The following is a 25,408-nucleotide window of genomic DNA, read 5'->3' as shown; positions in this document are numbered from 1 at the left end:
TAGTTTTATCAGTCTCTCTCTCCCTCTCTCTCTCTCTCTCTCTCTCTCTCTCTCTCTATATATATATATATTAAATCCCATCACTCAGGAGCAGTGTTTAATCCATGGCAGTGTTTAATCATTTGAGTTTATCTGTTTGGCTTTTCCTGTTCAAACATTGCCTATTTTCTGTGATATAACTTTATCTGCAATGGACATGCCTGGTAATGCTAGAGTCCCACTCTTCCTGCTATGTGGCAGCCAGATAACCAGGTGCTAATCTCATAATTCTGATCTCATAATTCATGTGGTGCACCATGACTGACAGTTTGTGTCAATGGGAGGTTTTTTGCTACTCTTTTCTTTATCCTTTCCATTTAAGATCATTCTGGCCTCAAATCAATCATTTCCAAGTCACTTCAAACTCGGGGGGGGGGGGGGGGGACATTTCTAGATTTTCCATTGCCTTAGGTTTGTCCTTGCCAGTTTTGCCACTTTATGATAGCTGCTATTTTAGAAGCTTAGGAAAAGTGTAATAATATTGCCCAAAGAAGAAATCACTCAAACTCATCGCATAAACATGATTACAATGTACAGGAAACTTGTGTACATAAAGGAAACCATCTTTAAGTCTTTCACTCTACGATTGTCAGCAAAATTTAAAATCAAATACACAGCATTTGTAAAAAGAACAAAGAGCCTGGTAGCACATTAAAGGCCAGCAAATGTATTGTGACACCAGCTTTCATGTGCTCCCAGAGCCCACTTAGCCATATGTATGGAGTGTTGTCCCCAGATGCCAGATACCCAATATACGTACGAAGAAGGGAGAGTGAGCCACTGAGTTGGCTAATTAGGAGGACCAGTTGCAGTATGCTGAGAGACATCCTTAGTTCTTCTTTGCTAATTATATTGACGATGACAGCAAGAAACGTGTAATTTTGCTGAGTGTTTGTGGAGCAAAGACATCTGGCTTGATTAGAAGCTTGGTAGCACCTGAAAACCCCTGCATCAAATCATCTGAGGAGCTAATTGGGATTGTTTCAATCATCACAATTCCATGCCATCAGAGATTGTGCAATGCTTTAAACTTCTCGCTTTAAGCTTCCTTTAGAACTGTCCTGCCTATCAGAGGAGCATTGTGGTTTTGATGACACCTTGAGCCATGCAGAAATGATGATGATGATGATGATGATGATGATGATAATAGACTGGGTTTCCCCAGTCACTCTGGGCGGCTTCCAACAGAATATTAAAATACAATAGTCTATTAAACATTAAAAGCTTCCCTAAACAGCGCTGCCTTCAGATGTCTTCTAAAGAAGAGTTTGGAAGAAGAGTTTGGATTTGATATCCCGCCTTTCACTCCCTTTAAGGAGTCTCAAAGCGGCTAACAATCTCCTTTCCCTTCCTCCCCCACAACAAACACTCTGTGAGGTGAGTGAGGCTGAGAGACTTAAGAGAAGTGTGACTGGCCCAAGGTCACCCAGCAGCTGCATGTGGAGGAGCGGAGACACGAACCCGGTTCCCCAGATTACGAGACTACCGCTCTTAACCACTACACCACACTGGCTCTCAAAGTCTGGTAGTTGTTTTTCTCTTTGACATCTGGTGGGAGGGTGTTCCACAGGGCGGGTGCCACTACCGAGAAGGACCTCTGCCTGGTTCCCTGTAACTTGGCTTCTCAGAATGAGGGTACTGCCAGAAGACCCTCAGTGGAGGACCTCAGTGTCCAGGCCGAACGATGGGGGTGAAGATGCTCCTTCAGGTATACTGGACCGAGGCCGTTTAGGGCTTTAAAAGTGAGCACCAACACTTTGAATTGTGCCCAAAAATGTACTGGAAGCCAATGTAGGTCTTTCAAGACCGATGTTATGTGGTCTCGGCGGCCTCTCCCAGTCACCAGTCTAGCTACGGCTAGACTGGGATTGTGGGTCAATGAAGACGTATTTTTTTTGGGGGGGCAGACTCTAGTTTATTGTTAAGAAAGCTCAGGATATTGCACAATGCATGGTAGCAACAGCTCTGCATGCTTTAGATTTGCAGGGATCCTCTAAGCACTCCAAAGATGCCTAGTTTTTTTGCATAATTGTCCAATACAACATTAGATTAAAAGAGCTCCAGGTAAACAGAGATGCACCATCCATAGTGCATGATAGCTGCCTGTGCCTCAGCCTTTTTCAACCTGGTGCCCTTTACTATGTGTTGTTGAACTATATCTTCCATCAGTCCCAGCCAGTATGGCCACTGGTCAGGGATGATGGAATTGTAGTCCAAGCCATCTGAAGAATGTATTGACCGGCTTACATAATTCTGTTCTCATTTCTGTTTTGCATCCCATAAATTTATTGTTGTTGTTCTGATTCTTTTAAGTCTAAGGGTATAGCATGGGGCTTTTACTGCTAACTCATTAACCGGAAAAGATAGGCAGAAATGTGTGTCTAGTTAAAGGAGAATTCTTGCAAAAATGTGTATAATGTGTACAAAAATGTGTTTATTGGGATAAATTAGCACTAAAATACTGGCAGATTTTAATCAGGATTTTTCTTCCCCCCCCCTTTTTTTAAAAAGCGAGTTGCTGAGAAAATACAGAAAACTGAATTTAACTTTGAAAAATGTGAGAAAAAGGCAGTTCTAACTCTCCAGTCTTGACAACTATCTTAAACATGGCTCCATGTTCCCAGCCTTGACTTATAAGTCTTGACAAAAAATGAAGTGAGAGTAAACAATATTTTCATGTTCTCATTGTTTGTGTATTTTTTTAAAAAAAACAACAATTCGAAATGTATCTATTCATATTTATAAAGACAGCTTTGCCTTCTTTTCAGGCAGGTGTTAATGAAAATGATTTTTATGATGGTGCTTGGTGTGCAGGACGAAATGATCCGTACCAGTGGATTGAAGTCGATGCTCGGAGGCTAACAAAGTTCACAGGAGTTATCACGCAAGGAAGGAATTCTCTCTGGCTGTAAGTGCATGGATTCTTTCTGACTTTCTACGGAAAACCCAGAAATTTGGGTGATAGTTTTGTGCTATATAAAAACAGGGCTGGAGGAGAAATTAGATTCAGAACCTATAAAGGCAAATCTACCACATTCATACTTTCTGGAGCAAGATGCAAATTGAAATACTGCCATCATTCGAAATTCACACTTCTCTGAATGTTGCAATGCAGTTCTCTCACCAAGTAATGTGTACAAAAATCCTTATACTGTATTAAGGTAAGGTTTGCATTAAAATGCATAAAGTGAAAATAACACAGAAAATGCATTGCTTTAGAAAGAACGGCTTTGCAAAAATGTGTGTATTAGGCAAAATTGCAAACAAAAATGTGGATATTAGGAGAAATGAAAATGCTGGTAAATATTCCCGAGGACTTTTTAAATGGGGGTGGGAGTGGGAATCACAAGATGATGCAGCAATAAACTGAGAGAAACTGAAATTGACAGATTCGCAAACCTAATAAAAAGTCAATAGCGTGCATAATAATGATACCAACATAATTAAACACAAGAGAAATAAGCCTTGTTCGTAATGTGCAAGGGAAAGACAATATTTTAAAACAACCAGCGCTACTTCCCATCATGTACAGAAGTTCCCCAACTCTGGCTTCTGGGATTTGTTAGCAAATGCTCTTGGCAGGTTGCTAAGTTGAGACTGATTATTCTCTTTCACTCATGTTGACTGGAGCTTAACTTGAGAGAAATAGGAAGGACAGACAGGGCTAATTTAGCCTGTTGGCTGGAGATTGCCCACCACTGCTCTGTTTTTTTGGGAAAGTACATTTAATTGATATTAATTAATATTCTGGCAATGTGGTTGTCACCATGATTTTGGGCTGCATTTGCAGTAAGTAAACTTTCATGGGCACCACAGAAACACAGCACCTTCACTCACTCAATCAATCAATCAATCAATCAATCAATCAATCAATCACACCTCTTTTGCTACTGGCTACAACAGAATGCCTCTTCCAGGTCTTATTTCAGTTGGCGAAGGGCAGAGGAAAGGTGTCTGTGGCTGCATGTGCAACCATGGGCCTCACATTGGTGACCCCTGTAGTGAAGCGCACCACTGTCAGGTGCTTCAAATGGGAGGAAGACAGTGTTGGCTCCATTGTAGGCATCTGACTTCAGGGCGCTGAACCTTTCCCTGTTGCTGTAGAAAGAGAAGGAGGAGGCAGCAGCAGGAGCGTTCGTAAGCAAAAGAGTAAGTAGAAAGATGGGCAGGGAAGGGCAAGATCTTTCTCTGAACCACTGTTCTATTGGCTGGTGAGTCTGTCCATCTGTTCAGTGGTGAACTGTGCTTACAGTTCACTGAGCCTACCTTTTATGATACAGCTGACTTCACCCTTAGTTAATCGAGTTTGTATACACAGAACAAGGGATTTCAATTCATGTTTAACTCTTTTTCTTCTGCAAACTTTTCTCTCATTACTTTTCTGATGTGGATAATTCAGGCCACACAATGAAGTTCCTACCTGCCATGTATTTATGGAACAAGCCTGGACTCCCGGTAAACGAAAGATCCTGAGTCTGTAGCCAAACTGCTTCTACCAGCCTGCTCTAGGCATGATCACGGCTTACTTTCCTGTTTTAGAAGGCAGGGCCTTTTTGCACTACTTGTAGCAATTGGGATACATTCCGCTTTTTGAGAAACATTTTCATAGCATGGTGTTTGTGTACAATCTTGTGGCTTTTAGGATAAGCCCTCAAGTGCTTATAGCACTATCTAGTTAGTATTTGCTAGCAAGCATCACACAGATCTTCCTGACTTTCTGCTAGGCCAAGAATCAGATTACCATTTTCATCTAATCTTATTACTATTAATGCTGTCAATGCACTTTCAAAGCTAGTTGGCCTTTGCTGTTGAGTTGAAGAGTCATGCACTATACCCTTATCTTGTGAGCCTGCTCCAGTGAAACTAAAACAAAGTCAAGAGAAAGGTCTGGATGATATATTCTAACCGTTTCCCCAGAGCAGATGTTGTTGCTTACTGTCAAGCAGAGCTGTTAAGATCTGTCATGTCAGTGCAAGTGGTTATTTATTATGACTCCTGCTCTGGAGCATGAGTACCAAAAAAGTGAAGACATCCATGATATTAAGTGCTCAGAAGTTGTTTTTGTTATCCTTCCACAAGAATTTGTTAGGGTTTGGTAACACAGACATTCCTGGGAATTGGTTATATTTTTTTCTCCGCCCCCAATGGCATTTTAAAAGAGACATTCATCTTGTGCAGAGGTGGGGAATGAATGTTTCTCTAGTGCAGGGACAGACCACAACTCCCATCATTCCTGGCATTGACTATGGCTGTCCTGAAGCACTACTTCTCATTGCCAGCTGGTGCAAGAGGATGTGGGAAGAGTGTGCCCTTTGGGTGCTGGAGCCCTTGTGCCCCTAAATACAGATCAACTCAACCAGTGGGGGACTCCTTTTGGTGAGTAAGTGATGAAAGGCATGGATTGGTACTCTTCTATCTGGCTCTTCTGAGCCAGGGCAGTATACTTCAGGCAGAAAGCAGGGAGGCTGTTCCTATGTCATCTTTCAGGATAGTTACATTTGTCAATGTTTGGTGCAGATCACCAAGTTAGTGTGCATGGCCCCTTTAGATTTATTTGAAATATGTACAAACCAGGAAATATTTAGAGATATCATAGCAACCAGTGCAGTTTCCTCAGTGCCAGTGTCGTGTGCTGACAGAAGGCAGTGCCAGCCACAAGTGGCATTGCCCAGTTCTGCACTAGCTGCAGCTTCTGGACATAAAGGTAGCCCAACTTTGTTGTTGTTTAGTCGTGGCCGACTCTTCGTGACCCCATGGACCAGAGCACGCCAGGCACTTCTGTCCTCCACTGCCTCCCGCAGTTTGGTCAAACTCCTGCTGGTAGCTTCGAGAACACCATCCAACCATCTCGTCCTCTGTCGTCCCCTTCTCCTTGTGCCCTCCATCTTACCCAACATCAGGGTCTTTTCCAGGGAGTCTTCTCTTCTCATGAGGTGACCAAAGTATTGGAGCCTCAGCTTCACGATCTGTCCTTCCAGTGGGCACTCAGGGCTGATTTCCTTCAGAAAGGAGAGGTTTGATCTTCTTGCAGTCCATGGGACTCTCAAGAGTCTCCTCCAGCACCATAATTCAAAAGCATCAATTCTTTTCAAGCCCAACATAGAGTACATTGAAATAATCCATTGTCAAGGCCGCCTGTGCATGGGCCACTGTAGACAAGCTATCTCTTTCCAGGAATGGTCATCGCTTGCATATCAGCTGAAGCTGGTAAAAAGCAGCTCTAGCCCCTGAGGCCACTTGAGCACCCAAGGAAAACAATGGGTTGTGAATTACTCCCAAACTATGTACTTATCCCTTTAGAGGGAGTGTAACCCCCTCCAGAATGGGTAATCGGCTTATATACTAGACTGTGGAACCACTCACCTACAGGGCCTCTTTCTTGACAGGATTTGGTTTCAGTTTATAGACCCTCATCCAGCCCACCACACAGTCAAGACACTTTATAATCATAACTCTGCCTCATGTCTTCACTCTAATGTGTGTGTTGGGCTGGGAGGAGCAAAACTATATATTTGGCTGGGGAAAGAAGCTTTGTTTCACATATTATAACTTTCCAAGCATAGATTAGAGCTTTCTTTCCTATTATTGCACTCACCCAAAACATATTTTCTCAGATGCAAGTTGCTGATTTCAGTTTTATTCCAAGTAAGTATGTTTAGCATTGTAGCCTCAATCAAAATACTAATTTAAGATGCTTAAACAAAAACACTTATGGTCTATAGAGTGCTGATTAAAATGAAGCTTTTTTTTATTCAGACTAATGAACAATAATGGGAAATCTTCCTGATTAGACCTGGAGAATTATGTTGTGTGCTGGTTTGCCTTCAACAGCCACATGTCAGGAGACATTTTCCCTGAGTTGTAGTTAAATGTCCTGTTAAAACACCATGCCTGGCATCCAGTTGTTTAAGGAGCTATTAGCCATTTAAGAGGCTATGTGCTGCCTCCATGGTCAGAAGCAGTATTCTTCTGAATACCAGTTTATGAGAAAGTTGGGGGGGGGGGGACTATTGACGTAACACAAATACCAGCTGACAGTTTTAATTAAGAGCTGACACTATTCATCACCACCTATGCTGGGGTTATTACCTAGGTAAGAAGAGCTTTTACTGGTCTTGTCTGTGTGGTGCTTCTGCTTTTCCCCTTTAGGGATGTATTTCTGCAACAGTAGACATAAAGAGGAGAGTGCAAAATATGGTCTGAAGCTCAACATCAAAAAAACTAAGATCATGGCCACTGGTCCCATCACCTCCTGGCAAATAGAAGGGGAAGAAATGGAGGCAGTGAGAGATTTTGCTTTCTTGGGTTCCATGATCACTGCAGATGGTGACAGCAGCCACGGAATTAAAAGACGCCTGCTCCTTGGGAGAAAGGCAATGGCAAACCTAGACAGCATCCTAAAAAGCAGAGACATCACCTTGCCAACAAAGGTCCGTATAGCTAAAGCTATGGTTTTCCCAGTAGGGATGTATGGAAGTGAGAGCTGAACCATAAAGAAGGCTGATGGCTGAAGAAATGATGGTTTTGAATTATGGTGCTGGAGGAGACCTAAGAGTCCAATGGACTGCAAGAAGATCAAACCTATCCATTCTGAAGGAAATCAGCCCTGAGTGCTCGCTGGAAGGACAGATCGTGAAGCTGAGGCTCCAATACTTTGGCCACCTCATGAGAAGAGAAGACACCCTGGAAAAGACCCTGATGTTGGGAAAGATGGAGGGCACAAGGAGAAGGGGACGACAGAGGACGAGATGGTTGGACAGTGTTCTTGAAGCTACCAGCATGAGTCTGACCAAACTGCGGGAGGCAGTGGAAGACAGAAGTGCCTGGCGTGCTCTGGTCCATGGGGTCACAAAGAGTCGGACATGACTAAACAGCAAGACATAAAGCATTGCAACAGCCAAAGTATTACTTCATTCAACTTGAATGCTGAGGCCTTTATTTTCACCATAATTCAGTGGTGGATTTAATTCAGTGCTCATATATTGCACACTGGCTGTTCTTTTTTTTTCTTTTCTTTTTTTGAAATCTGTCTGGAAGTGTCATGCCAGAGCTGGCAGAGGGGAGCTGCCTTTCCAGCAGCTACATCACTGCTGCTTATGGGGATGGAACAAAGGAAACTCCCTGTGTTGCAAGAACTGACTACCTATAAACAATCACAGGCATATTGCCTGTGATTGTTTATAGCTTATGGGGATGGTGCAGGATCAGGTCAAAGAATGGGCAAGGCATGGGACTGTGCAGTAGTACTGGACTGGCTCTGGCAATGTGCCTGCACAGCTCCAACCTTGACCCTCCCTTGGTTCTGCCCTGTCCAGGTAAGCATCCTGTTGTCAGAAGGACATTTGTGCAACCCTTCCCTCCCTTCCCATTGCCAGCCGCTCCTGAGCCTCAGAGATAATTGGACACTTATTGTTTAAATACTGACTACCTGGTTGGCTTTGGGATGAGGTTGTTCTGTAGGTTATTCAATACTGAAATATTGGAAAGAAAACTGGATGCCATCCAAATATTGTACATTTTGCAGCAATTTCTTTCTTTCTTTCTTTCTTTCTTTCTTTCTTTCTTTCTTTCTTTCTTTCTTTCTTTCTTTCTTCCCTTCCCTTCCCTTCCCTTCCCTTCCCTTCCCTTCCCTTCCCTTCCCTTCCCTTCCCTTCTTCCTTTTATTTCTTTCTTCAAATAAATGCGTTTACTTGAAAACTGAAGAAAGTGCATTTAAGAAATTCTATGTATGTGTGTGTGATTTTTTCCAGCAATGGCACTTTGCCAAAGGATAGCTACATTCTTTTATAAGAGGCATTCATTTCCCAGTCAGATACTCAATGCTTGCTGGTGGCTCCACGAAGCTGCTGACAGACATCAATACTGGCCACGTGCCAAAAAGCCTTTCCAGCAGGAGGTTAAACCTGAGGCTAGAAAAATAAAAAGAAGGCACCAATGAGAACCAGACATGCAACCTGGCTTCCAGAAATGAATGCATTTTAAACTTGGAAGGGATTACCAACCCTGCCTTGAAGATTTACAAAGTCTCAGGTCTCTAACATGGTGCCCTTGGGCACCATAGTGCCCTGAAGCGCCCTTTTTCTTAATTTTATGTGCAACTAGAAAAATAAGTTGAGTGTCCCCTTTCCTTTTTTTAAAAAAAATTACAAAGCAAAACACAATTGCCCAAGAGGACCAACTTCATTTCAGGCACAAATTTATTTAAGTCTCTCGGCCTATAGAGCAAGATGAGAGTGCAACCCCAGAGTCATCCACGACTGGACCTAACGGTCAGGGATACCTTTACCTGTACCTTTATACTATAGGGACGCGGGTGGCACTGTGGTTTAAATCACAGAGCCTAGGGCTTGCCAATCAGAAGGTTGGCGGTTCAAATCCCTGTGATGGGGTGAGCTCCCGTTGTTCGGTCCCAGCTCCTGCTCACCTAGCAGTTCAAAAGAACGTCAAAGTGCAAGTAGATAAATAGGTACCACTCCGGCGGGAAGGTAAACAGCGTTTCTGTGTGCTGCTCTGGTTTCACCAGAAGCGGCTTAGTCATGCTGGCCACATGACCAGGAAAAACTGTCTGTGGGCAAACGTCGGCTCCCTCGGCCAGTAAAGCGAGATGAGCGCCGCAACCCCAGAGTCGTCCGTGACTGGACCTAATGGTCAGGGGTACCTTTAGCATTATACTTTTTTCTTGTCATTTGGCTGTGCATAGGAGACAACTACCAAATTAAAGTATTAGAGAGAGAAAATCTCAACCTGGTCTTTGAGTGTGATTTGCTCCAAAGCGTTCTAGTTGTAAATGTTCGGAAGGTTATGATTAAGGTGAAAACCTGTTCTTTTGACTATTTAGAATTTCCATTCATTCTTTATGGCTTTGTGTAATGTAGTTAAATTGGGTTTCTGCGGCAATGAAAGGCGAATTCTATCTGCAGGTGCTGCATATATTGCGAAGAGCGTTTCCCTGAACTTCCCCAATGAATAATCTCCAATATTGCTATTCGAGACTTGACCCTCTGTTGAAGAGAAACTGCCAATCATGTTGAATTGCATTGAAGTATGAGGTTATGTGGTGATAGGGACAAATCCTTTAAGTACTTTGGGGATTAGAGCTAGTCTGACAAACTCATGAAGGCAGAAGCTTTGCTTGGGTATTCATCTCTGGAAATTCCAACATTGAAACTTCTCATGTTTTCAAATGAAGGCCCTGTTGAGAAGTTATTGTGAGCACACACAGAGGAACAAGAAGCAGGATCATGACCCCATGCATGCTCATCATAAGGTCTATAGGCATACAAACTATACAGGTGTGTGTTGTGCCTATGTGATCTGGAACCCCGCCTTTTCTAGGGGGTAGGCCAGTAGTGGATGTGATTGTGTTCGGAATATTGTTATCAAGTGCATGACAGCATTTAATGTGTTTGTTTCTTATTTTAAAAATAACAGCTGTGGGGAAAGGGGGCAACTGGGATGGGAACTGCAGTATGCAGGGAAAGGTATTAGTCCTCCTCTTGTGCATATCCTTGATTCTGACAACCCTCTCCACCAGAGCTGTTTTTCAGAAGGTATAAGAAGTTGCTGCATTTGACAGCCACAGCACTTGAGGCAACATGGAATTTAATGGCTTTATTGTCAAAGTGCCATGCAAACTGATCACAGCATGCCTGTGAGTACACCAGAGGCCCATCTACCACTGTGACCGCCCAAAACAACTCTTTGAGGCTGCAACACAATAGCAAAGTAGTTCTCCTTTGCCATCTTCCCTGTCATTTGGTAGGCAGAATTATGTAGCCTAACAAGTGTTCAGCCTGAGTTCCAGTTGTCTCCCAGTTTGCTTCATTGTCTGAAGTGTGGGTTCTGCGACACCAGAGAGGACCCTTGGGAATGATCATGTCAACAGCCCAGGTTCAATCCATGGGATCACCTGGTAGGGTGGAAACTCACTGCCAGTCTGTGTGGATATTACTCAGGTAGCTAGACCATTGGTATGACACAGTGTCAGGCAGGTCCTTTTGTTCCTATGTACTGAAGCTAAGCCAATTGACAAAAAAGGGACTCAAACGGAAAATAGAACATTATTCGTACCAAGTATCTGAATCAAACAGGATTCCAAAAGACCCCAATTGGTCAAATAGCTAAATATTTAAATATATTTTTCTTTTTAGATTCAGCTTTTTGTGCAGAATTATGAAAGTTCATGCTTGCACAAAATATATTTGTGACAACATTGTTTTTAAGCTTTTAAAAATTCAGATTTGAACTGTCTGTTCTATGCTCAAAAATAGCCTTGATAATGAATTCATTATACTTATGCAGATGGTTGATTTTCCCTCCTATATTTTTATATAGCCATAAATGGGATGCATATCCCTAATTTTGCATGCTACAGGCATATAGTAGTTTTGAACTAATTTAGTTCAGCCCCTCAGCATGTTTTCTGTGATTAAAAAAATCTTTCATTTTTGAAAATTACATGAAAAATCTCTTTCAGATTTTATTTATTGCAGCTTATTTACATAAACATGGGTGAGCTATTTTTGATATAGAAGACAATTGCAATCAGAGCTGGGTCAAAACCTCTCAAAATACATCCCACCCCCCTCAAAACATTTGAATGATTTATCTTTTTCTCCCTCCCCCTCAATAAAGAAAGAAATTTTTCTCTGAATATTCTCCACCATGTTTCTATGCAACGTCTCCCAAATGCCTATGGATGACATTAGGTCCTAGAGCATGGTGGAAGATCCAAGACATTGCTTATTATGGAGAATGCCAACACAGTACTTCTTGCTACCACTGTCAGAAGATGCAACACAAATGAACAGAAAATGAAAAACCAAGGAGGAGGCAAAAGCTGTCCTAATGGTAAATCCCACCCCTGATTAATTGTTGGAGAAACTATCTTCCCCCCTGAGAAAAATCAGTGAAATGGTCCTCACAATCTCTCTGCCCAAAAAAGGAAGGAGATCAGTACACAGTTTGATGTACTTTACTGTGTGTATATGTATATGTATTGTACTTCACAAACTACATTTTTAACCATAAGCCAAACCCAAGATCCACCAGGATGGGCAAGTTTGGAATAAGCAGATCTCTGGCTGAGCTGGACGAAGCTTGACTCGGCTGAGGCTATACCAGCTAAAGTCCCTCATCCTAGTTCAGCTGGATTTGTGCCATGGTAAATCTTCCACCCAAGCTCAGCCAACACTCTGGACTTGGCAGAAGCTGACTGAACTGAGGCTGGTGTAATTCCTGAAATGGGTGTTCTGGGGCCATGGGGGGAGCTCTCATTGCTGGAAACAGGACAAGGGCAGATTTACACCCAGTCCAACCACCTTTCAGCTCAGTTACATGATCTAGCAACCCAGCTATGTTCATATGAAAATGATGGTGTAAGTCAAAATAAAGACTTGTTTTCCCTCTGCCTGGCGCAGGCCTGATCAACCGGCAGTAGCCCCACTCCTGCTGGGAGTTTGGATCTGGGGCAACTTTTTCCAGCTTAACTTAAGACAACGAAACTTCTGCTAGCTTCCTATAGTTCGGATTTTTTTGCCTGCTGCGTACGTGACACATTTTACATTTTCTATGTGCTTTCCCAAAAGTATGTTTGGCCATACCCTGTGTGTGTTTGGGAACATGGAGATGCATCTGTTTTCTAATAGGTAAATCTGACCACAGATTTATAGGAAGAAGGGAGAAATAAATGAGAAGACAAAATAGTGCTTACTTTTCATTCCCAAATGCTTCACCGTGAAATATACTATCAATCTCATGCTTTATTCCTTATGGGATATTCAGACCTGCACTCTGATACGTACATCTATTTAGGAGTAAGGTAAAGGGACCCCTGACCATTAGGTCCAGTCCTGGCTGACTCTGGGGTTGCGGTGCTCATCTCGCTTTATTGGCCAAGGGAGCCGGCATACAGCTTCTGGGTCATGTGGCCAGCATGACTAAGCCGCTTCTGGCGAACCAGAGTAGTGCACGCAAACGCCGTTTACCTTCCCGCCAGAGTGGTACCTATTTATCTACTTGCATTTTGACATGCTTTCGAACTGCTAGGTTGGCAGGAGCAGGGACCGAGCAACGGGAGCTCACCCTGTTGTGGGGATTCGAACCGCCGACCTTCTGATCAGCAAGTCCTAGGCTCTGTGGTTTAACCCACAGCGTCACCCGCGTCCCATTTAGGAGTAGGTCCCATCAAACTCAGCAGGACTTCCTTCAGAACTATTATTCCGAGGATGCCTGACTCCAAAATAGAGACTGAGACTGATGAGCAACATGGCCAGATGCTTTTTACATGTTCCTTGTAGTTCTAAGTTGCATTTAACTGATACCATTGTGATGAATGCTTATATAAGGTAGCCTAAAAATCTGGACTGGCCACTGCTTATAGAGTTTTAAAAATTCCAGTTGCCCTGTTTTTAACTACTTAGGCAATTTCATTCATTAACAAATTCAGTAGTGCTGCATTAGTGGTGATATTTTGAATGTTTAGGATAAGGGATTTGTCTGCTTTTTCTTTTTTCCTTTGCACTCTTCTACTGGTTTTCTCTTTAATTGGCATTTGGCTTGGGTTCCTCTTCTCTAACACTGCTAGATGGAATATTGCCTCCAAAGCAATATTCACCTTTGCAGTAGGATCAGGTAGGACAATAATTTTCATTAATGTGGTTGGGGAGCAGGGAAGGAGAAACAAAGTGAGATTAGTTACTGAACTAGTATGAAGCTTTGAAATTGCTCGTACTTGCATTGTTTTGTATCACTTTACATCTAGAAAGACTTGAGACGCCACTCTGCCCCCCCCCCCGAGCTAATACCCTATCAAAATTCTGCCCTTAGAGATTTCTAAACAGATAGAAGATTAGGAAACTGTTTAAAGGGCTTTGGGGCTCTTGATGTCAAAAGATTGCGTGACAAGCATTAAACCAGTATATAAAAAGCCCTCGGATTCCAGCTTTTAAATACAAACATAACCCACAAATCTGTGCCCCCCCCCCGAGTATCTTCAGCAGATTTCTTTTTTAAATACTAGATTGTTGAAATAATGGTGAAGTTACCTATTCATTTAAGTGGGATCAATCTTGCTACGTTAGTCCAATGTGATCTATCAAGAACAAGACCAAATTCTGTCACACAATAGAAAACAGAGAACATTAGGAAGAACTTCCTGACAGTAAGAGCTGTTCGACAGTGGAATTTGCTGCCAAGGAGTGTGGTGGAGTCTCCTTCTTTGGAGGTCTTTAAGCAGAGGCTTGACAACCATATGTCAGGAGTGCTCTGATGGTGTTTCCTGCTTGGCAGGGGGTTGGACTCGATGGCCCTTGTGGTCTCTTCCAACTCTATGATTCTATGATTCTATATCTACGTTCAAAACTTAGATTAATTTTATATCATTTATCCTTACTACCTGCCCCTCAGGAACCTAAGGGTCGTAGTATAATGAGAGACAAATTAGATGGCATAGTTCTGTCCTTGAGTGAACAAGATTTTTTGCTTTTGTTTCCACAGACTGTCAGTGTGGGTGGGTTGTGGGTACACAATCGATAGGTAGGGGACTTTAACTCATTGCATCCTACTATGATTCCAAATGGCATCAGGGGCTCTACTGCCTGAAAATTGCATTGCAAAAAGGTTCACATTCATTTACGAGTGTAGGGCATTTTTTTTGTTAGTGATTCCTTTCCCGTAGAACTGCAAGGGGTGATATGGCTATGTGCTATCCAATTGTAAAATAGCAGCCAAACCATAGTAGCCCAGGACCATCTCACTTTTGCAGTGTAGATGACAGATGCACATATAAGTAAATGGCTTATCTGTTTGCTACCCAGGGCTCCTTGGGAAGGAATGACGGGATATAAATATGCCTATGGGCCTTTATTGGGTATGGGGCAATGTGTAAATGGGGATGATTGCATTGGCGGCTGCCCTCTATGAGTTGAAGTGTGATCTACACCATGTGGGGAATCTACTTATTTGTGGTCATAATGCCTGAATAGAGCTTTAACATAAGGGAAATGGTGGATGAAGGAAAGAGCGCTGATTCAGTTCAAACCCCACCCCACCCTTGTTGCTTTTATCTAAAGCAAAAGATTTTGGAAGACCTAATCATGGACCTTTCCCATTCCATTTGATTGGGAGCAGGGTGTTGTTCGAAAACAGAATGATGGACTTGATGCATTTTGATCTGATTTGGAAAAGCAATTTTGATCCTGTGGATCTTTAAATGTAGTTCATTTAGAGTTTAGCACCATTAAATTCAAATAGTGTGCAAGCAAGACCATGTTCTGGTGAACAACTCATTGAACACATCAACATTTCATCTGCAAGCCATTAGTATATAAGCAAGCAGAGTTATATACTTTATGTTGACATGCATAGTTTTTATTGCAGTAAAGATAAAGGAAAAGATGAGAAACAAGAATGGGCAAAAATTTCTCCAGGGAGTTCTCCCACTGAAATGAATTTAAACTCTGCAAGCACTCTTGTACAGCTCCCATTTATGTTGAAGGTGCTTCAGCATGAGAATTTCCTTGAGGGATTTGTTCACATTTACTTTTCTTACTCTATGCTTCTCATAAGCTTAGGTTTTCTTGCATTGTCTGCTAAATTTACATTTCTATAACTTCCCTTGTTTGGATTTATTTTACTAGAATATTGTGTGAGTCAGTAAATCAATATTCATTTTTTAACAAAGAAAACCTTTTGATTCTTTCTAGGAGTGACTGGGTAACGTCTTACAAAGTCATGGTGAGCAATGACAGCCATGCATGGATCACTGTCAAAAATGGTTCTGGAGACATGGTTAGTATTGCAAAACATAATATTCCCCCCCCCCATCGCACTTGTTTGTCACAGCTCCATTTTAATAAAATGTCTCAAGGGTAACACTCACTCCCTCAATTTCTGTGGAGGCTTTTCTTGTCAAGTTCTCATGAGCAAAATAACTGAAATTGGCAAAAGGCATATCTGATAGTTGATACTGGATTCCAGTTACATATCCTATGCTTCTGGTTTCTTCATTCTGTTTGGCCAGATTTAATGATAAGAACATAAGATGAGTCTGCTGGATCACGCCAATGGCCCTTCTAAGTCCAGCATCCTGTTTTAACAGTGGCCTGTGGGAAACCAGCAAGCAGGATTTGAGCACAAGAACACTCTCCCCTCCTGTGATTTCCATAGCTGACATTGAGAAGCATTACTGCCTCCATCTGTGGAAGCAGAACATAGCCATTGTGGTTAGTAGCCATCAATAGCTGCCTTCTCCAGGAATTTGTCTAATCCTACTTTAAAGCCGGGTGGCGGGTGGTGCTGTGGGTTAAACCACAGAGCCTAGGACTTGCTGATCAGAAGGTTGGCGGTTCAAATCCCCGCGACAGGGTGAGCTCCCGTTGCTCGGTCCCTGCTCCTGCCAACCTAGCAGTTCGAAAGCACGTCAAAGTAGATAAATAGGTACAGCTCCAGTGGGAAGGTAAACAGCGTTTCTATGCACTGCTCTGGTTCACCAGAAGCGGCTTTCTCATGCTGGCCACATGACCCGGAAGCTGTACACCAGCTCCCTTGGCCAATAAAGCGAGATGAGTGCCACAACCCCAGAGTCGGTCACGACTGGACCTAATGGTCAGGGGTCCCTTTACCTTTACCTTACTTTAAAGCCATCCAAATTGATGGTCATCACTGCCTGCCATGGGAGACAGTTTTATAGCTTAACTATGTGTTGTGTGAAGAAGTACTTCCTTTTATCCGTCCTGAAAATTCCAACACGCAGCTTCCTTGGATGTCCACGAGTCCCAGTGTTATGAAAGGGGGAGAAAACCTTTTGACTTATTCCAGGTGTTGTGACTAACGATGCTTGTATGCTGAAATAGATTTTTGAAGGCAACAGTGAAAAGGAGATCCCAGTCCTCAATGAGCTGCCAGTACCTCTTGTTGCACGTTACATTCGGATAAACCCTAGGACGTGGTATGAAGATGGAAGCATATGCATGAGGCTGGAAATCCTAGGCTGCCCTCTCCCAGGTAAGTGACAAGCTTAAGACCAGGCTTGGCATAATAGCAAATTCCTGGACCAGTTCCGGTGGGAATTGTCTGAATTATTTATTAAAACAACTGTGCCTGATGGCAGGCATCCTGCCCGTCTCCCTTGATTCAGGGGATGTGCTGGACATGTTTTTTCAGAGCACATAATAATTCTTCTGTATTACTCTGGGATAAAGTTAATGAAACATCCTTATTGAATAGCCCCAGAATCCCCAGAAAGTTTTCTGGAATTCCTCAGTGAATCACCGAGCTAGTTAAAAGTAGGCAATTAATGTTTGAGGTTTCTTGGGGGGCGGGGTGTGCTTCAACCAGTTCATAGTCCCAGCAGTGGAGAATCAGCAAAACGGTCTTCAAAAAGGAAAGAGGAAATATGACAGGAACAGACTGAAGAGGAAGATAATGAAGGCTCAGAGGAGGAAGACAAAGCTCTTCAGATTCTTCTCTGGTTTCCAGAATATTGCTGTGCAGATGGATACAGAATGACATACAGAGATTTGCAATTGCCTGAAAGGGATCAATGTACTTTTATTTCTAGTTCTCTCACAAATTGAACACAAAGGGAAAAAAGAGGGGGGAGGGAACCACCCGGAAATTACTTTCACAAAAGAAAGTATCTTGATATAAGCAGAGAAGGAAATGTCTTTGAGCACACACATTTATTTATTTATGAGTATGTCATTGAATTGGTAGCTTCAAGGCAGGATGACATTTTTTGCAGAATGAGAATCGTTATGCACCTGTAGGCACTTGATAATGTAGCAGATAGCAACGTAGATCCAGATCGTACTTTAGCTCAGGACTCGCTGGGTGGTCTTGGGCAAGCTGTGGTCTCCATAACAATATAGTCACACAGCCTGCTACTTGTCTGAATCAGAAGATCAGAAGATGACTACTAGCATCTGTTCCTCCTCCATAACCACATTGAAGTCCATAAGTGCCAACTCCCTGGGTGCCTGAGCACCCACAAAATTCCCCATGAAGGGGTCAGGCACCCACAGTTGCAGGGCCAAGCTGGCACTTCTTCTGAAATGGTACTTGGGGAATTCTCCAATACATGTGTTGACTGCTGCATTGGCTGAAGGTGCCTATTCACTCTTGGAAAGTCAATGCAGAATTCAACCTCCTCCCCACCCCCAAATCAGCAGTTATCATAAGTAATACCAGCTGATTAACAGGTGAGCCTATTCTGGAGGAAAAGGCCCTGCGGGTCAAATTGCTTGCTCCAAGGGGCCTATGGGCTACAGGTTCTCCATTTTTGTTTGTTGTTTTGTTTGTTTTTTGTTTTAAAAAAAACCCTCAACCTTTTTGGGCCTGGTACACATTTGGATTCAGGTACCCATTTCACAGAAAAGAAACTGATGATGCTCATATACCCCCCCCCAAAGCAGGCAAAACACTTATATCCCCATCAAAATAAGTACACCACAGACAATAAAGTAGGCAACCCTTCTCTGATACCCCCATTGGTATCTGCTATCAACTAACATCTCCTCAATCTAAAATGTCTGGATATTTTAAAAAAACAAAGAAACGGAAAGGGAGGGGGTTTTAGTGGGTTTCAAGGGTACCATGGTAGAGTTCAGTTTTAGAGGGAGTGGCAATATGGGTGTCTGAGAGTCGCATTGGGGACCCCAATTTTAGATTAAAAGTATTTTACTGTTAAATTGTTTCATGGTTCTTCATTGTATCCTCCTGTTTTTTTATCATAGACCCAAATAATTATTACCACAGAAGAAATGAAATGACAACAACAGACAACCTTGATTTTAAGCACCACAACTACAAAGAAATGAGGCAGGTAGGACACAACAAATAGAGGTTCTGGTGCAAATGTGTTTGTGTTTAAAATACTGGATCATTAGCACTTCAATAATAGGCCGCCACCACCTGAATCACTTTTCAAATCCAGCATGTTCTGAAACAATATGTGGGTTTCAGAGCATGCTACATAAAAACTATTTCTGCTGGATCTTATCCCACTGAAATTTACTTATATTCATATAAAGATTCATACTGCGTCTGTCCAAATAATTTAATTTTTTGCATTATGGCTGGAGTGTGAGGTAATTACTTGTTTAAGAAGAAAAAAGCTATGCTTGCTTGCAGATTCCTCAGTTGTGAACTTTGGGTTGGATACCTATGCATGGATCTAGACTTCCATGAGCAGAATGTGGGTTAAAGGACCCTCCAGAATGCCACGCATCTTAGTGTATGTGAACGAGAGAGAAAGGCAGAGATTGAACTGGGCCGAGGCACTTTGCGTAAGTGGTTGAATACAAGAACACAAGTCCTCACCTCCACAAGTGGAGAACTCTCCTCACTCCATAATTTTTTTGAAACTGTTCTATCTGAAAGACTTTTGTCAGGTTGGTTCTGTACATGTGAATGGGGGATATTCATCCCACTTGTATGAGATAAAAGGAAAGTCTGCTGGCGCCAAAACCACATAGATGTAGACCCTTGTGCTCCACACAAGTCCATGAAGAACATTTGCTCCACTGATGAGTATTAAAGAAGAGAAGGGCCTACAATCAGAAGTATCATTTTGGAGTGGATGGGACTTCCTGTATGTCCCACACCCCAAGAACATAGCTATCCATTGGACTTCACACTACCCAAATGTTCTGATGTAGTTATTGGCTCCAAAAATAAATAAACAAACAAATAAATAAAAATCAACGTATGAGAGAAATATATACATTAACACCTGTATTTTCATGTAGTTCTTTTAAGTAGCAAATTAATGCAGAAATGTGATGGAACATACTTTGGATGAACACATGAAATAGATCAGAAAAGGACTGATTCCTGCATCCCTTCTCTCCTTGTAATACAACACAATGTTGACCATTTATGTGAATTTGTGGCAGGGATTTGGGTTAATGTGTGGAGCATCTTAGGCAAATGTACTTCAGGAAGGTCCCAGCCTTACAGTTCTATAGCTATAATTTTATACCAGTATTTCATCCAGAGTTGACAGGTACTGTGACTGGCAACAGAAGGCTTGTGCCACACAAATGACCAAGATTCACATAGGCATTAATCCCTGCCAGTCTAAGTTTAGACCTACCAGCTATAATTATGCTCCTTTAGCTTCAAGCACATGGCACTGTGGACAGATTTATATCACCACAGATGTAGGTGTAGAATGTGTTAAAGATATTTCTTCCTATCTTTTTCTTCAAATATATAAAGGTAATATGTTTGGACAAGAAGTATGTGAATCATTTTTAGTGTGCTGAATCTTCAGCGTATTTATACTGAATGAGTCATCATTCATTTTTTATTGAGCAATTGTGTACTGAGTCACATACTGCGCTCACAAGAGATTTCATGGCCTATATTTTCAGCAGACAGATTAGATGAGTAGAAATGCAATTGGCATAATTAGTGTCAAGAACAATAAAGTTAAATGCATTTTAGATCCTAATTGTGCAAAGACAGGTTGGTCAGGTTTGAAATATATTTGGGGAAAACTAATATCTTAAAGCAGGAGAAAATTATTTCCTCTGGTCTTATATAATGAGCAAAAAGATATGTGATTAAATGATAGCAGCAGCTTAACTGGTCAGTGGAGAACAAAATCCTTCATCAGAGCCTTCCACATTCTCTGCTTCTCTGATCACTGAGCCTTTGGAGAGTATTATTATAATTGGGCCATTAAGCAGCATTTAGTTGTCTCTTTTCACTGATATTGATTCTGCACAATCCAAATATTAGCTACGGTGTAATCAAAAAGTGATTCGCTAATTCTAAGAAATGTGTGTGTTTAGAGGTAATATTTGCTTGTTTTGATTTTTAGGGCAGAACTAGATATCTCAAAGGGGCTAAAATATGTCCCACAATTGACTTAATGTTGACCTTTGTCACTTGCTAGCATTGATTTTCCTTTTGCTGATGTCTAGATGCCATTCCCACTGCCACCTCTCAAAAAAGAAAGAAAATAATTGGGTCCTTTTCTTCCTTCTTTGATCACATGGGTGATACCAGCCATTCTAGGATCATATACTCAATATGATGCAAGATTAATGCTACATAATCACTTTTGGCTATGTGATATTTTATTTTACTTATTATATTAGTTATTATCAAAATGTCTCAACCAGCCTTCAAAAACTACCTTACAGTGCAATCCTATCCATCAGGGATAGAGAACCTGTGGCTCTCCAGATGTTGTCGGACCACAGCTGCCATCATCCCTGACCATGCTGGCTGGGGTTGATGGATGTGGGAGTCCAACAACATTTGGAGGGCCAGAGATTTCTTCAAATGTGTGCTCGGAAGCAAACTCAATAGTTTGCTATTGTTCAATGTACTTAGTAAAGGTAAAGGGACCCCTGACCATTAGGTCCAGTCATGACTGACTCTGGGGTTGCGGCGCTCATCTCGCTTTATCGGCTGAGGGAGCCGGCGTACAGCTTCCGGGTCATGTGGCCAGCATGACTAAGCCGCTTCTGGCGAACCAGAGCAGCGCACGGAAACGCCGTTTACCTTCCCGCCAGAGTGATACCTATTTATCTACTTGCACTTTGAGGTGCTTTTGAACTGCTAGCTTGGCAGGAGCAGGGACTGAGCAACGGGAGCTCACCCCGTTGTGGGGATTCGAACTGCCGACCTTCTGATCGGCAACTCCTAGGCTCTGTGGTTTAACCCACAGCTACTTACTTCCAGGCAATTGTGAATATAGGTTTAGTAGGTCTGTTTCATAGACTTGTTATAGTCTGTGTGCAGGTTCCAGGAAGCAATGCAATGTGGGGGGTGGACACCAAACAGTTTCCCACTGTTTATCTAAATAAATTGTCATAACAAAAATGAAAAAGAAACCCTGAGCCAAGAGAAGCCGTCTTGTGTTTTGCGACCACAATTGAATGTCAGCATGTGCTGCATGTTGCAGGGAAGAGATGTTGAAATGATCTCTGCATTAGTCTCATATGGTTTGTAACAGATAATGTTGGGCTTCTTGAAAGAGAAAGAGATAAATATATGGAATGAGTCTGGCTAAGGACCTAGTCAACAACCTGAAAGAGAATTCGTCATAAATTGGCCCCACAGCACTACATTCTCCTCAAAGGTTGCGACAACTGGCTTAGATTTGCTCTCAAAATCCTTCTGCAGCCTTGGGCACCGCATGAGCTGAGATTGAAACTAATGGGTTCTCTGAGGGAATTTATGCAGCTTTTTTGCCAGAAAGTTAATAGAAGAAATAATTGCTGCATACAACTCATAATAATTGTCTATTAGCAAATTTACTCTGGGCATGATTTATAGTCTTCTGGTTGTTAATAGCTTTGACTGCATATTATCAGAGGCTTCTCTCTTTCTGCAAACACAAGCAAAAGGTGGAGGGGGGAGGCAGGCATTAACATACCACATTGCCAAATATGCAATTTGTACTGCACAGCTTTGAAAACGAGAGGGAAATAAGGCAAAAAAATTGCTTTCTCTTATTTACTGCATTTCGGGGGGGGGGGGGAGGAAAAGTCATTTTACCATAAGACCAAACAATTGCTATTGTCATTTAATTTAAACATCATATATCTATATATCACCCATGTCAAAATGTCACCCACATTTTGGCCCTGTGGGTACATTTTCAAACTGGAGAAATTGTTCTATGGAGTACACACATGGTGGAAACTGTTGTATATACTATACACACAGCCCAACCAACCCCATATTTAGTCTATTAGCTAAGAATCAACCCAGAAAAAGTGGTAAGAGAACATGAGAAGAGCTGGCTGGATCAGGCCAATAGCCCATCTAGTCCAGAATTCTGTTATCACAGTGGCCAACCAGATGCTTATGGGAAGCCCCAAAGCAGCACCTGTATGATTAATCAACGAAGCACAAAGTTTCTTGAATAATGTTAAAAACCCTGCATCCTTCTTATTAGACTATTCCTCCCTTTTACATAATTATTTCATTTTCATAGACATTAAACACAATCCTACACCAGAGGGCGATTTTTTAAATTGCATACTGCCTCAAGCTCTGGGGAACCCGCACCCCTCTCAGATTAAGTTGAATTCCCGCTCCCATCAGCCTCAGCCAACATGGCTTATAGTCAAGGATGTTGGGCAACAGAGTCTCTCAGCATCTGTAGGGCTACTAGTTCCCCATCCCTGTTGAGTGCTATCTGTGATACTCATTGTCCCCACGTCTTACAACATGGAAACAATCATGGGGTGAGGTACACGCTTTTATCTATATCACACCTCTCGTTAATTTGTACAAATGTCTTTCTTTCTTTGATTATTTTACAGCTGATGAAAGTGGTGAATGAGATGTGTCCAAATATCACAAGAATTTACAATATTGGGAAAAGCCACCAAGGGCTAAAGCTGTATGCTGTTGAAATCTCAGACAACCCAGGAGAGCACGAAGTTGGTTAGGACGATATATTCTGACCAGATAAAATCCCGGCTGGCGGACTGGTGGATGAAGTGGTTTAGAATGTTTAAATTTTTAACATTCCACATGTCTGCAGCACTTCGCAGTGGAGGCATGTGCCTACAAGCAGTCATGGTGTTGAGTACATGTGGGAGGAATTTTGATTATACTTCTTCTAATTAGAGAAGAAGAGGAATATAAATAGAAGCCATCCAAAGAGTGGGATCAAACTCCTTTATGCTAATCATATATTCTTCTTTTGCAATAATAAAAAAATGGAGCCAACTTTAATGATGAAAAGTATGCACTGACAGTCATTGTCAGAATAGACAGCAAGAGCTAGAAGACAATCTGGTTAACAATTTCTGTGTATCCGAGGGCCTTCGTAATGTTACACTTTTATGCTGCATGGTCCCAATGGAAGCTTCCCTCTAATTGCATATAGCAAATATGGGGCTGCCAGATTTTGATCAGAACCATGGTGTTAAACACCATCCTACCAGGTTATGGTTCTGAGCCACCCCACCCCAATTTCTGCTTTTGATTGAAAACAGATCAGCATAGAAGGGCTATTTTTTTTAATAACATCATGTTTCGTTCTGCCTTTGAACAAAGGTATATCAAATATGTGAAAAGTAGTAATGTTGGTGTATTTGTCTCCTGTGTAGACAACAAATGTAGGTCAGTCCTGTAACAAGGAAATGACTTGTGGTTCCACTCTTGGAAGCAAAAGCATTTACCTGTGTTCTCTCTCCCAGCCTAGCCAAAACAGAATTACCATTGACAGGATTGATATTTCAAATATGGCTACACCAACTGATTAAAGTATCCTAGCCTTTCCTTGCCCCTCCAAATATTTTTCATAGAGAACTTGTATCATCAGAGAGAGAGAGAAAAGAGAGAGATGATTGCTTAATGTGATTTTTTTCAAGTTTAGCGCTCTGAACTGAGAAATTCTATTATATATGCACATACATATATTCATGAATATGGTTGACTTCATGGTTCGAGATAATCACATATTTTAATGAATTTTCTGTGCATATATACAGACATACACACACACTGTATAAGGTAACTTGGCAGTTTTGTAGACTAATAAATAAAATCTAGATTATGAATGTTTGCTGGTCATATTGTACGATAGTTAAAAAAGTATTAATGATAATAAGGTAGTTATTAGTTACCAAATTGTTAAGTGATGTAAGAAGAAAACATTTGCCCCAGTATTTGTGTACTTTGTGGTGGTTCAAACTGCATAATCATGTAGGGGGAATACATAAATGTGGAGAGAAAGAGTTTGTGGTCCTAGTCAGCAACAATTTTGACTGTGCAAGGCAGCAACACTGTCTGCCAATTGACTTACCAACAAACAGCCTTTAGCCTGTTCCTCCATGTGAAGAGCAGCGGAGGCTTTAGTGGGCTCAATTTTTACCACACAGAAATTTCCCTGTCTTGTGCACAGGGGTGGGTGAGAAACCTGATTCTGCTTGCATTTAAAGCTGAACCCACCTAATTTGCCCTTTGTGAAACAATATGCCAACCAAAACACAGCCAGCCTTTGAAATTTGCTATTCTCTGAATTTTGCAGTGCAGTCCTCTAGCCAAGTAATGTGTACAAAAGTGCACAGACTAAAAGTGTGCATAAAAATGCATATATTTAGGAAAATAACACACACAAAAAGCATTATATTGGGAGAAAATGTTTTGCAAAAAATTGCATATTGGGGACAAATGTATACAGAGACAATTCCATTAGAAGAAATTCGTGCTAATTTGCGCTGAAATTTGCAATAATAATCGCAAACCGATAGGGAAATATGGAGAACTGAGTTTAAGATTGAGAAAATGTGAAGCTGAGGGAAATCAAAATTGACAGATCTCTCCTTATGCATTGGAAATAGCAGCTGATATATGTAATAAGGGATGACTCTTCTAAAGGTTATCTCCTGCT

General features: G+C 41.8%; 1 protein-coding gene and 1 long non-coding RNA gene across 2 annotated transcripts in view; both read left to right on the top strand.

The window, feature by feature from the left end:
* Positions 1-25,408, top strand: part of LOC144328009 (uncharacterized) — an 84,734-nt gene that overhangs the window by 43,031 nt on the left and 16,295 nt on the right. The window lies entirely within an intron of this gene.
* Positions 1-25,408, top strand: part of CPXM2 (carboxypeptidase X, M14 family member 2) — a 70,452-nt gene that overhangs the window by 28,749 nt on the left and 16,295 nt on the right. Inside the window, exons 4-8 of the mRNA XM_028730011.2 lie at positions 2,808-2,947; positions 15,744-15,828; positions 16,893-17,043; positions 18,774-18,862; positions 23,328-23,451. Coding sequence (XP_028585844.2) covers positions 2,808-2,947; positions 15,744-15,828; positions 16,893-17,043; positions 18,774-18,862; positions 23,328-23,451 — 589 coding nt within the window. The remainder of the gene's footprint in view (positions 1-2,807; positions 2,948-15,743; positions 15,829-16,892; positions 17,044-18,773; positions 18,863-23,327; positions 23,452-25,408) is intronic.

This window comes from Podarcis muralis, chromosome 6, assembly GCF_964188315.1.
Source record: "Podarcis muralis chromosome 6, rPodMur119.hap1.1, whole genome shotgun sequence".
In the NCBI taxonomy this organism is placed as follows: Eukaryota; Metazoa; Chordata; class Lepidosauria; order Squamata; family Lacertidae; genus Podarcis; species Podarcis muralis.
Note: the sequence above shows the minus strand (reverse complement) of the source record. Positions and strands in the feature narration are given on the sequence as shown.